At 35.2% G+C, this 15849-nt stretch overlaps 1 protein-coding gene and 3 pseudogenes across 1 annotated transcript; 3 read left to right on the top strand and 1 right to left on the bottom strand.

Annotated features, from left to right (window-relative positions):
• The first annotated feature begins 1299 nt into the window (after positions 1 to 1299).
• Positions 1300 to 2445, top strand: LOC121211189 (probable pectate lyase 4). The gene is made up of 2 exons (XM_041083679.1): positions 1300 to 1997; positions 2091 to 2445. The coding sequence occupies exons 1-2, from the start codon at positions 1300 to 1302 to the stop codon at positions 2443 to 2445; spliced, it is 1053 nt and encodes a 350-aa protein (XP_040939613.1).
• Positions 2446 to 3006: 561 nt separating this feature from the next.
• On the top strand, positions 3007 to 5216 carry LOC121211480 (probable pectate lyase 4; annotated as a pseudogene).
• A 2063-nt stretch (positions 5217 to 7279) lies between these two features.
• LOC121211479 (putative pectate lyase 11) lies at positions 7280 to 8236 on the top strand (annotated as a pseudogene).
• Positions 8237 to 8805: 569 nt separating this feature from the next.
• Positions 8806 to 15503, bottom strand: LOC121211187 (ABC transporter C family member 10-like; annotated as a pseudogene).
• Positions 15504 to 15849: the final 346 nt, after the last annotated feature.

Genomic DNA, 15849 nt, shown 5'->3' with positions numbered 1-15849 from the left:
CGTTTTGAATTATTAAATTTCAATCTTGATTCAATTGGTAGCTGTTAGATCCATTAATTAAAATAATGTGACATTTTTGTGAGTATTATGTAAAAATAGTGAGTTGACATAACATTACACATGTAAAATATATTTATCGCGTAAAATTTCTAAAATAGCAAAATATTACATGACAAATCAATGTACTTAATCAATCTCAGTTATTACTTAATCAATGTTTACACATGTGAAAGTTAAGACCAAATCAATCTCAGTTATTACGTAATTATTAAGGCTTATTTATTAATTTTCAATAAAAAAGTATACCAGCAATCTCTATACCGTAACAAAGTTTGAGATTTTCCAATCGTTGATACTTATAGTACTTAAGATTTTCTGTCAAAATTTACCATCAATGAACTAAGTTAATCATACCAATAGAGAATGGAATAACCCATAGCACACCCTTTCTTAAGTACAAAGAAAAGAACATTTTTGTAAAATAAAAAAAATCAATTTTTTTATTATTCTATGTATTATGTTTAAGGTACAAATTTAGTTCATATATTTAATTAGGTCAATTTGAATTTCGAAATGTTGAGAGAAATGATAACATTTAAATCCATTAGGCCTAATATTATTATTCGTCTCATAATATGTGTGAGTTATAGATTTATCTAATTTAATCCTTTTTAGTCTTTATATTTTATGAATTTTTAAATTTCAATCATGATTCAAACAGTAGTCGTTAAGTCCATTTGTAACATGCTTATGAGTATTATGTGAAAATAACAATTTGATATGACATTATACTTATGATAATCCATTTGTCATATAAAATTTTAGAAATAGCAAAATATAACTTAATGAATGTAACGTCTACCATTTAGTTCATAATTGAAATTTCAAAATTCTAAAATCACATGACCTAATTGACCACATTAGAATACACTAAGTATAAGAATTAAATATGCAACTTATATATAGTACGATGACCACTGGTAAAATTTCACTAGAAATAAACAAATGAATACTTTTTTGTCTCAACAAAAAAGTAGTTACTAACAAAGCAGCCCAAACGATTGGCATTAGATAAAAACAACAATAACATTCACCTCGTAACATTATGAACAAATTTTTTAACTCTCAAATTTGGCAAATTTTTTGGCTGTATAAATCCATAAATAATCTCTTCTCATTCTCCCATATTCCAAACAAGAAAAAAAGAGTTGAACAATGGCTGCAACTTTTTCACGATGCTTTACTTTGGCCCTTTTCATGGTCACTCTAATGGCAAGTCCTAGTTCGAGTTTGGCTAATATGAATGTAATCGATAAATGTTGGAGAGGGAACCCTCTTTGGCGGAGTGAACGACAACAATTGGCCAAATGCTCCGTCGGTTTTGCCGGCAAAATGATCAACAATATTGGCAAAGACGTCGTGAAGTACAAGGTTACTGATCCTTTCGACGACCCTTTGAGTCCTAAATCAGGGACCCTTCGTTACGGAACCACAATGATCAAAGGAAAAGTATGGATCACATTAAAAAACAACATGACCATTACACTCCAAAGACCACTTCTCTTAAGTAGCTTTACCGCCATCGACAGTCGTGGCATCGACGTCCACATAACTGGAGCCGGGTGCCTGTTGGTGTACCAAGCAGCCGATATAATCATCCACGGGCTTCGCATCCACCATTGCAAGGCCCAACCACCTAGCATTGTGATGGGTCTAAACGCAAAGGTGATCCTCTTAGGCCGAATGGACGGAGACGCTATAAGATTGGTCACTGCGAGAAAAGTGTGGATCGATCATAACATATTGTATGAGTGTCAAGATGGTCTCCTCGATGTCACTCGCGGTTCCACCAATGTCACCGTGTCGAACAACTGGTTTAGGAACCAAGATAAAGTCATGCTCCTCGGACACGATGACGGTCATTTAAGAGACAAAAACATGATGGTCACCGTCATTTTCAACCATTTCGGACCTAATTGCAACCAAAGAATGCCAAGGTAAATAATAATTATGGATCCATGAGCTCCATGTTTTTTAATGCATATTTGCTTGAATTATTTGAAAATGTTATATATTAAATTACATTGCAGAGTTCGTCATGGATATGCACATGTAGCAAACAATTTTTACCAAGGATGGAAGCAATACGCCATCGGTGGAAGCATGAGCCCCAGCATCAAGAGCGAAGCCAATTTTTTCGTCGCTCCGAATGATGTTGAAAATAAAGAGGTAACGTGGAGAAAAGGAGAGAAAGGTTTATGGAAATTTTATTCGGTAGGGGATGTATTAAAAAATGGAGCATCTTTCAACAAGCAAACTAGTGTAGGTGGGGCGAAGCCTAACTATAGCCAAGAACAGAATTTTAAGGTTGTCAATGCTAAGTTTGTTAAAGAATTGACAAGTGAATCTGGTGTTTTACAATACTCTAGGAGTTTAATATGCTAAAAGCTGTCTATGTTGGTATCTCAATATCCAAGATTTGAATTCTAATATTAACACCTTTGCTCAAAATTGTAATGTGAATGCTTACTTATATTGTGTTTGGTACAAGAGTAAGGAATGTTATTAACAATACGACAAATTTTAGCTAATAAATTAGCAAAAAAAAAGAGTAAAGGCCATTCAATTTTGCATATTTATCAATAATTTCTCAATTTTTGTAAAGTAAAAAAATCAAATTATATCAAATTAAAATAGGATTGATTTCTCAATTTTAGTAAAATAAAATGATGAAATTCAATATTAGACCTAAAATAATATAGTTTATATGCCACAAACCTAATAGAAAAGCTTTTGGCAGAGCATTGCCTCATTAAATTTTTGTTAGACATTCTCCTATATTCCAAACAAGAAAAAAAGAGTTGAACAATGGCTACAACATTTTCACGATGCTTCACTTTGGCCTTTTTCATGGTCACTTTAATGGCAAGTCTTAGTTCGAGTTTGGCTAATATGAATGTAATCGATAAATGTTAGAGAGGGAACCCTCTTTGGTGGAGTCAATGACAACAATTGGCCAAATGCTCCGTCGATTTTGCTGGAAAAATAATCAACAACATTGGCAAAAACGTCGTAAAGTACAAGGATACTGATCCTTCCGACAACCCCTTTGAGTCCTAAATTAGGGACCTTTCATTGTGGAACCACAATGATCAAAGGAAAAGTATGGATCACAATAAAAAACAACATGACCATCACACTCCAAAGACCACTTCTTTTAAGCAGCTTCACTGCCATCGACAGTCGTGGAGTCGATGTCCACATAACTGGCGCTGGGTGCCTCTTGGTGTACCAAGTGACCGATACAGTCATCCATGGGTTTCTCATCCACCATTGCAAGGCCCAACCACCTAGCACCGTCATGGGTCCAAATGCAAAGATGGTCCCTTTAGGCTGAATGGACGGAGACGCTATAAGATTGGTCACCGCAAGAAAAGTGTGGATTGATCATAACACATTGTACGAGTGCCAAGATAGCCTCCTAAATGTCACTCGCAGTTCCACCGATGTCACCGTGTCGAATAATTGGTTTAGGAACCAAGACAAAGTTATGCTCCTCGGACACGACGATGGTTATTTGAGAGATAAAAACTGTAACACCCCTTACCCGTACCCGAGACCTAGATAGGGTACGAGGCATTACCAAACAAACATACAAACATCCAACTAAAATACGAGCTATAAAATTTCATTTTTATTTCGAAACAATTATTCACATGCACATGGTCCCTTATTTGGGTCAACGAAGCCCAAATCATACTTTAGAAAGGTTTCGAGACTAAATTGAGAACTTTGGAAAGTTCTGAGAAAACATAGAAAATTTTATCATAAAACAGAGTCACACGCCTGTGTGCCTTTGACATGCCCGTGTCCTCAGGCCATGTAACTCTCTATTTATGACGTCAACACACAAATTGAACCGCACGGCCAGGCTACACGCCCATGTCTCTAGACCGTATCCCTCACTCAATTCACCCAACAATTGAACTAATTTTTCCCAATTAACACTTTATTTTATCATTATAAACTATTTCACAACTTTTGATATTCTGAATTTCAACACCAACCTCTAAGTCACAACTTTTTCACAATTAGGTCCTAAATACCATTTTCTATCAAAAATACTTAATAAAACAACCTTAATATGAAATTAGAACTTAAATTTCATTATAATTCATCATAAAATTCCATTACTCAGCCAGGGTAACTCCCAATTTCACCCACCAAATCAAAAACTAATGAATTTTATAAGTGGACGTAATTGTAAAAGTTATAAAAACATAAAAATTATCAAGAAAAAGCAAGAATTAAACTCACATGATGTAAAAATATGAAGAAAAAAAATTTCTCCAGACCTCCTATGGTGTTTTGTCTGAGAAAATATGAAGAGATCTCTAGATTTTTCAATATTGTCTTTATTTTGTATGTTAAAATTGTAAAATTTCCAATTTTGCCCTTATTTCCCTTATTTTTCTGCTGATTTTCTTGCCCTTCCCGTCCAACCTATTCACGTTTAGGCTTAATTTCCCTTTAAATCCTCTTTCTTTTAACACTTGAGCTATTTAATCCTTCTAGCAAATTTTGCATTTGTTACAATTTAGTTCTTTTTATTTAATTGACTACCCAAACGTTAAAATTTCTCAACCAAACTTTAATACTAACTTATTGACACTCAATAAATATTTCTAAAAATATTTATGGCTCGATTTTAAATTTGAGGTCTCGATACCTCGTTTTCAACCCGATTTACCTAATTAATTCTTTTAATTCACCAAATTCACCAATTCACAAATTCTTCTAATTTCTCACTTGACTCATAAATATTAAATTACTATCTTGTTCAATCTTACTTGTCGGATTTTGTGATCTCAATTTACCGTTTCCGACACGACTGAAAATTGGACTGTTACAAAAACATGAAGGTCACTGTCATTTTCAACCATTTCGGACCTAACTACAACCAAAGAATGCCAAGGTAAATAATGATGATGGATTGGTGAGCTCTATGTTTTCTAATACATATTTACATGAAGTATCTGAAACTGTTATTTATTGAATTATATTGCAAAGTTCGCCATGGATACGCGCACGTAACGAACAATTTTTACCAAGGGTGGGAGCAATACGCCATCGGTGGAAGCATGAGGCCCAGCATCAAGAGCGAAGCCAATTTTTTCGTTGCTCCGAATGATGTTGGGAACAAAGAGGTAACATGAAGAAAATGGGAGAAAGGTTTATGGAAATTTTATTCAGTAGGGGATGTACTAAAAAATGAAGCATCTTTCAGTAAGCAAACAGGTGTAGGTGGAACGAAGCCTAACTATAACCATGATCAAAATTTTAAAGTTGTCGATTCTGGATCTGTTAAGGAATTGACAAGTGAATCTGGTGTTTTACAATGCTCCAGGAGTTTAACATGTTAAAAATCTTTTGTGTTGGTATCTCAAAGTCGAGGACTCGAGTTCTAAAGTTAATACCCCTCCCACTAAATTGTAATGTAAATACTAATGCTTTGCTTATATTTTGTTTCGTGTAAAAACAGGGTGAATATTTATACAAGAGAAAGGGGATATTATTATCATATATATATATATATGTGTGTGTGTCTATTTTGACTTTATAAAAATCGAAAAAGAATTACTCTTATTTTATTTTTTTAAAATTGAATTATTGTGCTTTATGTAAATTGATAAGTTAATTTGATTGGATAATAATACTAAATATTAATATTAAATTATTGACTTAAAAATGAATAGAAATAATTCATAGGTAAAGTATTAACAAAAATCAACCATTCAAGTTTATATATTTATAAGATGATTGATTTACAATATTTTTATTTTTTGAAGGTCAAAGTGCAATTTCATTACATATGTTAATTTATAATTTGACTATTTATAAAGAGACTGAATTGAAATTTTTCTATTTTTGGGACTAAAACTCGTGTTTGCCCCCCGACAAATTCGCTTCCAATTATAATGGCAATGGGAGGTTAAGCTCGAGTAAGTACCAAGGGAGTGTAAGCCGGTAGCTGACCATATGGCTAAGAGGTCTAAGGTTGTTTGATTCGATGCATTCGAGATGGAGTCTGCTTAGTAACGATGCATTGAAATAAGAATTGTAGACTGATACTTGCTTTCTACTAAAATATATATAATTTTTAATTTAAAAAATAAAAAAATTTCATTTTTAATTTTTTTAATAATGTATTTCAACGGACTCAAACTCATATTTTCATGCATTACCAACAATACTCATATTAATTAAACTAAGACTAAATTTATATTTCATTTTTAACTTTTAAATATGAAACTAACTCTCAAACTTAGCCACATAATTTTTTTTACCTTGACTAATAAATTAACCCTTATAAGTACCCAAAAATGAAAACATTTTTGTAAAAAGAATCTAATATCTTATTATTCTATATATTATGTTTTGATGATTTAGAATTTTGAAATTTAAATCTTGATATAAATAGTAATATTTAAACTCATTAGGTTTAATTTTGCTTTTAGTCTCATACTATGTGTAAGTTATGGATTTAGCCTTAATTATCTAATTTAATCATTTATAGACTCTATACTTTTTGAATTTTGAAATTTCAATCTTGATTTAAACCATAGCCATTAAAACTATTAACTAAAATAATATGGCATTTCTGTGAGTATCACGTGAAAATAGTAAATTAATATGACATTACACATGTGATAATATATTTGTTACATGAGATTTTGGAAATAGTAAATATAACTTAACGAATTCAATGTATCTTATTTAGTTCATGATTGAAATTTCAAAATTCTAAAAGCACATGACCTAAAATTGACCAAATTAGAATACACTTATACGCAAATTATGTATATTACAAGTACTAATAGCAGAATTTCACCAAAAATAAACAAACAATACATTTTTTTGTCTCCATGAAAATGAAGTTAGTTACTAACAAAGTAGCCCAAGCTATTGGTATTCAATAATAACAGCCATAACATTCACCTCGTAACATTATGAACAAATTTTTTAACTCAATTTTGGCAATTTTTTTTGCTCTATAAATTCATCAATAATTTCTCTTTATTCTCCCATCTTCCACTCAAGAAAAAAAAAGTACAACAATAGCTACAACATTATCATGGTGCTTCACATTGGCCCTTTTTATGGTCATTCTAATGGCAAGCCCTAGTTCGAGTTTGGCTAATATGGCTAATATGAATGTAATTGATAAATGTTGGAGAGGGAACCCTTTTTGGCGGTGTGAACGACAACAATTGGCAAAATGATCAACAACATTGGCAAAGACGTCGTGAAGTACAAGGTTACCGATCCTTCCGATGACCCTTTGAGTCCTAAATCAGGGACCCTTCGTTACGGAACCACAATGATCAAAGGAAAAATATGGATCACATTCAAAAACAACATGACCATCACACTCCAAAGACCACTTCTCTTAAGTAGCTTCACCGCCATCGACGGTCGTGGCGTCGACGTCCACATAACTGAGCCGGGTGCCTGTTGGTGTACCAAGCGGCCGATATAATCATCCACGGGCTTCCATCCACCATTGCAAGGCCCAACCACCTAGCATTGTGATGGGTCCAAACGCAAAGGTGATCCTCTTAGGCCGAATGGGCGGAGACGCTATAAGATTGGTCACTGCGAGAAAAGTGTGGATCGATCATAACACATTGTACGAGTGTCAAAACGGTCTCCTCGATGTCACTCGCGGTTCCACCAATGTCACCGTGTCGAACAACTGGTTTAGGAACCAAGATAAAGTCATGCTCCTCGGACACGATAACGGTCATTTGAGAGACAAAAACATGATGGTCACCGTCATTTTCAACCATTTCGGACCTAATTGCAACAAAAAAGGTAAATAATAATTATGGATCCATGAGCTCCATGTTTTTTAATGCATATTTGCTTGAATTATTTAAAAATGTTATATATTAAATTACATTGTAGAGTTCGTCATGGATATGCACACTTAGCGAACAATTTTTACCAAGGATGGGAGCAATATGCCATCAGTGGAAGCATGAGCCCCAGCATCAAGAGCGAAGCCAATTTTTTCGTCGCTCCGAATGATGTTGGGAACAAAGAGGTAATATGGAGAAAAGGAGAGAAAGGTTTATGGAAATTTTATTCGGTAGGGGATGTATTAAAAAATGGAGCATCTTTCAACAAGCTAACTGGTGTAGGTGGGGCGAAGCCTAACTATAGCCAAGAATAGAATTTTAAGGTTGTCAATGCTAAGTTTGTTAAAGAATTGACAAGTGAATATGGTGTTTTACAATGCTCTAGGAGTTTAATAGGCTAAAAGTTGTCTATGTTGGTATCTCAAGATCCAAGATTTGAATTCTAATATTAACACCTTTCCTTGTAATGTGAATGCTTACTTATATTATGTTTGGTACAAGAGTAGCGGAATATTATTAACAATACGACAAATTTTAGCTAATAAATTAGCAAAAAAAAAAGGCCATTCAATTTTACATATTTATCAATAATTTTTCAATTTTTGTAAAGTAAAAAAATCAAATTATATCAAATTAAAATAGGATTGATTTCTCAATTTTGGTAAAATAAAATGATGAAATTTAATATTAAACCTAAAATAATATAGTTTATATGCCACAAACCTAATAGAAAAGCTTTTGGCAGAGCATTGCCTCATTAGATTTTTGTTAGACATCCTTCTTCAATTATTACCTTGCTTTCTTTATATCAAATTTGGTTTTACAAATTAAGTGAAATTAACTCAATTAGAGGAAGTAACAAAAATTAAATAAAATATAACTGTAGCTCAAACACACACATATATATATATTTTGAGTTCTAATGAATAACTCAGCTTTAGCTATTCAAAATTACATATTGTTTCAAAATGAAGTTTTTGAAAGCAACTATGAAGAGTACATAATAAAGGATCAGGATTAGCTGGAAAAAAAAAGACGAGGCAAAATTAACACTCATTGCCTGGAGAAACAAGGAATAATGATGCCAAAAGACCCATAATTGATCTCTTGAAATGTCATCTTCTCTTCTGCTTGCTCCAGCTTCCCCTTGTCTCGTATTGTGGTTCCTCTGAAACAAGAACTTATGCTCCCCCTAAACCCAATAACATATTTGATCCACACATCCAACTTATTTTCCTTTCTTTCAACCAAGCAAAGGGAGGGAGGGGGTGAAAGCGAGTTTTGGTTTCGGGAAAATTGCAAACTTCAATGTGACTCTGCAGAATGATAATGGGACCAGTATTCCTGCACGAGTTGCCCGAACAATGAGCCTTCTCTCTGTATCAATGTTGTTGGCTCGTCATATTCCACAAGTTTGCCTGAAATACAAAAAAGGAAAAAACATTCATTCACTTAAAAGCCGATTCTCAGAGCTGCATGCAGTGCAAAGTACATTGATATGTAAAGGTCACTTCTCAAGTCAGCATTTTAATGAAACTCACCATCGCTGATAGCCAGTACCATTGTGCAATCCATAACTGTCGGTATCCTGTGTGCAACTGTAATGACAGTACAATCTGCGAATTCGGTGCGAATGGTTTTCTGTAAAATCAAGTCCGTTGCGTTATCAATTGACGCAGTTGCTTCATCGAGCACCAATACTCGACTTCTCCTCAAGAGAGCACGCCCCAAACAAAATAATTGCCTTTGCCCCATGCTCCAATTCGATCCATCTTCCACAACTGAATGACCAATTGATTTTTTTTTAGTAAACAGTATCGCTATAAAGTGAATATGCATACAACAATAATCAGGTTTCAGATGGTTTACCTAAGGAGTCCAGTCCATCTTCTTTTTCCTGAACGGCTTCTCGAAGTTGGCACTTGTCAAGAACCTTCAAATGCAGATGAAAAATCAGTTAATCCAGAATACTTTAGCATCAACAGGAAGGAATTCTTGACAAAAAGAACAGGGGACGAAATTTACCTCCCATATCTCCTGGTCAGTATGTTGGGATAGAGGATCCAAATTGTATCTCACAGTTCCATTAAATAGGGTAGGATCCTGAGGTATTATTCCAAAACGTGACCTCAGATCGTGTAGGCCAATAGTACAGATGTCAATGCCATCAACTAAAATCTTCCCTCCGGTAGGCTCAACCAGACGGAATAAAGCACTGATTAGAGTTGTCTTCCCACTGCCAGTTCGACCAACAATACCGATTTTGTGCCCTCCTTGAAATGTGCAACTGATTCCTCGAAGAACTAATGGTGCATCCGGTCGATATCTGATCTGTTCAAATTAATTTTTCTAAGTATTACTGGTGCAAGTAGATGATATTATGTATATGCAAAGAAAAATTATACCTGCAAATCACGGATCTCAACTTTACCCACAGCAGGCCAATTGGATGGAGGACGATTCTCCTCTATCACTTCAGGGGCTTCACTTGGTATATCCATGTATTGGTTAAGCCTTTCTACAGAAATGATATAATTCGCTATGGTGCATTGGTTTTGAATTGAAAACACAAGGGACATATTCAATGAAAGGCCATAAGAAAGAGCCATGCCGATGAATCCTGCAATAGCACGAGTATCTTTCACTGGTTTTTATGGAAAAACAGTAGCTTAATATTACCAAATGAATGTTTCTCCTAAAAGTATTTATCTTATGAGATTCTTGAATCAGTATAAGCAAGTAAGAGTTCCTTATACTAACCGGAACTGAAAGTCCCAGGAGGAAGCAAAACCATGCAGAGTGCAGCAGAGGCCAAAACAAAAGCACTAAGTGTCTCTAACCGTTGAATCAACCATTCATTTGCTGTAAAACTGTGGAAGAAAGGACTAGCATTAGTGTCAATGAGGTCAAGGCTCGTAGTAAAGAACCGTTCTTCCTCTTCGAAAGCCCTTATTGTGACGGCTCCTGCTATTGACTCAGCCAGATGGTTTGCAACCAAGGATTTAGTTGTGCCATTTATCCTCATCAACTCTTTTGCAGTGGAAAAGTAATAGTTCTACATACAACCATGAAACCTTTTGAAGTTAGTCAAATTTAAGCGACAACGACTTGAATTTGTCATATTCCAACACAGATATTTGTCGTGTTACCTGTAAGCGAATCGCTAAATAGATCATTGGTACCGAAACAAATAGGACTTGCCAGGTAACAACAGCCAGGACTCCAAGATTGCTGTAAGTATTTAAGGTAGCCACAAAAGCAAATATTAAGCTGAATGGTACATCAAGATCAACAATGCTCAGATCAACAGAAACCTGATTGAAAATCAAAAGGTATAAATATGAGTAACACCTATCATTTTCAGTTAACTGTTATATCAATATTCAGCAAGTGAGAAGCTTACCCGACTTAATATTCTTCCTAGAGGAGTGGAGTCATAAAATGACATAGGAGCACGGAAAAGGGAATTTAGTAGCTGCGAAAATAGAGATCTTGAAGATCTCATACCCAAGGTAACTGTGGAAAGAGATCTAGATAGCAACAATAAAGTTGAGAAAACTCCAATTGCCAAGTAAACCGTGATCAAATTCAACGAGCTAACATTAGGATTATCAACATTAGCAGCCATCCAAGAGTTCTGTGCTATTTGACCACACACAAACAAAAGGTGAAAGAAAGTAGAAAGGAAGAAGAACACAAAGCCTTTGTTTTGATTGAGGTACTGTAAGTACGGCTTAAGTCCCGTATCTCCTTTTTCCCTTTCTTCTTGCTTGATCAGTTGGTCGCCCACCGGTTCTTTAAACTCTTTTTCCACATAACTCTTCTTGATCTCTGCAGTGGACGTTCCATGTCCCTTGGCAGGGTTAACTTCAGCAGCTTTTCCACCTCCAGCAGTTTCTTTGTGTGCATTAACAAGGTCCTGAAATTCTTGACTAGAAGCTAATAAATGGTGATAAGAAGCTGCTTGAAGGATCTCCCCGTCTGACATTAACTGCGAACAAAATCAAAATTAGAACAAAAAAGATTGTTGAAAAAAAGAGATGATAGGATGTTCACAGAGAGCACAGAAAAGATAATCCTACATAGTCTAGGAATATATACTAACCAAAACAGAATCAAAAGCTGGTAGGAAATCAACTTGATGAGTCACAAGTAAAACTGCCTTTGACGCAAGTGCTTCCATAACATATTCCTGCAACAGTCTAAGTCAGCTTTGACATAAGTTGATAACAAAAAAGAATTGCTAGGTGATGGTAGATTTTGGTTACATTAAATAAACTTGTAGCAGTGTGAGCATCCACAGCACTGAATGGATCATCCAAGAGATATATATCAGCATCCTGATAGAGAGCGCGAGCAAGTTGAATTCGTTGCTTCTGGCCACCACTAAGATTGACTCCTCTTTCACCAATTTCAGTTTGATCACCATAAGGAAATAATTCAAGGTCCTTCACCAAGGAACACCTTTCAAGCGTTTCTTCATATCGTTGCTTATCCATGGCAGATCCAAATAATATGTTATCTTGTATCGTTCCTGTCTGGATCCAGGCTGTTTGAGAAACATAGGCAATCTTTCCAAATACTTGAATCTGTACGTCGGACAATGGAGCAAATTACAAGCAGAAAAACTATATACTCTTAAGCTACAACGAAAAGAAATGATATTCTACGAGAAAAGGCTAAATTCATTCAGCCCTTTATCAAGTTTTATGACTTACAGATCCTTGGACGTTAGGAACTTCTCCAAGTATTGCGGCCAACAAGGTTGATTTACCGGAGCCAACTTCTCCACATACAGCCACTTTTTCCCCCATCCTAACCTCTAAAGTTATGTCCCTTAGAGTGGGTTTTGAAACATTCTCTTCCCAAGAAAACCCTCCTGATTTAATAGAAATGGCTAAGTCGCCATTCTCCATATGGCGTTTTTTCCGGACATTTCCACTCTGTAGCTCTGGTGCCTCAAGGAACTTCAAAACACGAGCAAATGCCACCTTTGCTTGAATAACTATCCCAATAACATCAGGTATAGCTCTAATAGGATCCTGGACAAGACGAAGTGTGGCCACAAAAGTGAAGACATTACTAGCATGCAGAGGAATATTCAAGAAATAACATGCCCCAAAGGTAGCAGCAGAGACCAAAACAGAAAACTATTATATGCTTTTCGCAACTGCACTGCTTGTAACCACTTGTATTCCACAGCCCTTAATTTTTCTATAACTTTCTTAAAATGGCTCTCCCATGCATATAGCTTCAGCACCTTCATGTTTATAAGAGCCTCAGAACTAGCCTTAAGTCTCTCATCTTGTGAAACCATCAAGTTTCTTTGAAACTTGTGCTGTAACTTGGCCAGTGGAGCATTGCATATGACAGTGAGGATGATAACAACTAGGGCTGCAAACGTGGCTAGTCCCACTGCACGGAAGAGAATCACTAGAGCGATGCACAGCTGAAGGCTTGTTGTCCATGTCTGATGGAACCAGAAAGGAAATTCACCGATCCGATAAGCATCCACAGTAACATAATTTGTTATCTCACCACTCGAGTGCATTGACCTTGCAGCATTGGATAATCTCAGTTGCTTCTTATATATAGCTGCTGTGAGTAAAGACCTTATTTTTAGACCAATTAGTCTGACTCGAAAATACCACTGTCTTTGTGACAGGGATTCTATACATTTTGCACAGAAGAGTGATATGGCCAATACATAGCCTTCATATTCAAAACTTCCATGTCCCTCAGCTACCAAAATGAAAGAGTTAAGGATCAGAGGACCTGAGGACAGCGTGAGTATCTTAAGCAAAGCAAAAAATCCAGACACAAGAATCTCTCTCCAGTGGCATATTATTATGGTCTTCAAAATGGATAGCTGTGATGATGGGTTGGCTTGCTTTTGCTTGTTCAATAGCTCCAAGAACAAGAAGTAGCAGCTTTCAGCTCTCTCCGCCTCACTTAACTTGGGCATATCTTCTTCGGTCAAAGTCTTCTCCCTACCTTTCTTCATCAAAGGATTCAACCACCAAAAGGAGAATTTGCTAAAGCATCCAGCCGTAGCAAAAGGGGTAACCTGAACGGTTTTATCATCTTTGGTACTACCATTGGCCTCAGCAACTAAATGGTCATAAAGGCCACTTTCATCTGTTTTCTGATCACCATCTCCATACTTATATCCCTTGTAAGCACAAAACAGCAACAATATGGCTCCAGGTAATGACAGAGCATCCAAAAATATTTTTGTCTTCACTATTCCGTTCAGAATAACAGCAAAAAGGGACAGCACACAAACTATTACTGCATATATGATAGCGAGAATTGACAGTAATCGAATCGGTGTCCTACGAAACTGGTTACCCCTGAGGCTCACAGTTAAACCCACCAATAACCATGTGGAACCCTGAAACAGTGCCAGAACCCACCAATTCAAAGGCAAAACAGTTTGTGTTTTCCTCAACTTCTCTTCCACAATCCAAACGCCAAAGCACAAGTACACCAATCCAATACCACCATTAACAATAGCAGAAGCTATTTGCAAAGCAGAACGGTTTCGAAAGCGCGCAGGGATGCCAACTGTTTTCGGTGATGGTTTCTGAATCATGTTGAACAAGAGCATTAGTAATAGGAGGATATCGAAACAAATTATCATGGACTGATTAATGCAGGAAGAAGGATTAATGAGATGCCACAAAACCGAATCACAGGGCTTTCCATATCTATCTGAACAAGCAGATTCCCCACAAAACATAGTCCATAAATCCTCCATCTTGCTCTTGTATTCAAACCTGAATATTGCTCAAAAACTCCATATGTTATTATCAGCACTATAACAATACATAAGATCATTAAAACATCAATCATATAAAAGGGAAAAAACAAAACTTCAATCCATATAAAAGGTTAATTACTTTGTCAAATAAAATTCTAAAAAGTTAAACAAGCAATTCAGTCCAACTGTCCCACTAAAGCAGAAAGTGAAGGGAAAAAAAATAAAGGGTCTATAAAGTTTCAAGAGAACATGAACTTGTGAGCAATCATTAGCAGTAGAAAGAGGTTTGAAGGACATTAAAAAATAATTTAATTTAAAGAAAAAACCTACACGACCCCTTATAAAAAAAACACCACGACCCCTTATAAAAAAAACACCCAAGACATCTAAAAGAACATAAAACTGTTTGTTAAAACAAATGTAAGGCAAATACTCAACGTGGGATAAGTAAAAACAACTGATGAATGAAGTAAATGCACCCAAAAAAACCCCATTTTTGTCTTCCCAATGATATAAACATAAAACATTTAAAAAAAAAAACTAACCAGTGAACTGGTGAAGTGATCAGTAGAAACCCAGAATCTAGTCACAAAAAATGCCTTGTCGAACTGCAGAACAAGTTTATTTAGGATTTGGTTTCTAAACTTCGTTTATCTCCCTAGAAAAGGCTGACGAAGAAGAAAAGAAAGACTAAAATTGTTGACTAGTTTATTTGCATTTGACTTGCTGTTTGAAGGGTACGTGTTAGGATCGAACAAATAGCAAGCATTAACAGTAAAGGAAAGAAAGGCGCAAATCAGAATCTTTGTTAAAGAACATTAAAGAACATCAAGACATCATGTCAATATATATTGACACAGAAAAAGTTGTTTCCATGTCTTCTGTTTATGAAAAGGATTTATGAAATTATTTACAGATAATTTAAACGAATTTCAGATCCCAACAATTATTTTTTAATGATTGAGTAAATAATAAAGTATAATTTAGATATCAGTTTGAAAAAATAATATAATTTAAGTACCACATAAAAATAATCTAATTTACCAAAAAAAGTTTATAACGTGAGCCATGAAAACTAATTTCCTTATTTCCTCCGTGGATAATATTTTAATTCAAAAATTTAGATATCAAGTTTCAACCACTTCTTCCATCAATTTATTTTAT

The sequence above is a fragment of the Gossypium hirsutum genome, chromosome A12 (genome assembly GCF_007990345.1).
Source record: "Gossypium hirsutum isolate 1008001.06 chromosome A12, Gossypium_hirsutum_v2.1, whole genome shotgun sequence".
Classification (NCBI taxonomy): Eukaryota; Viridiplantae; Streptophyta; class Magnoliopsida; order Malvales; family Malvaceae; genus Gossypium; species Gossypium hirsutum.
Note: the sequence above shows the minus strand (reverse complement) of the source record. Positions and strands in the feature narration are given on the sequence as shown.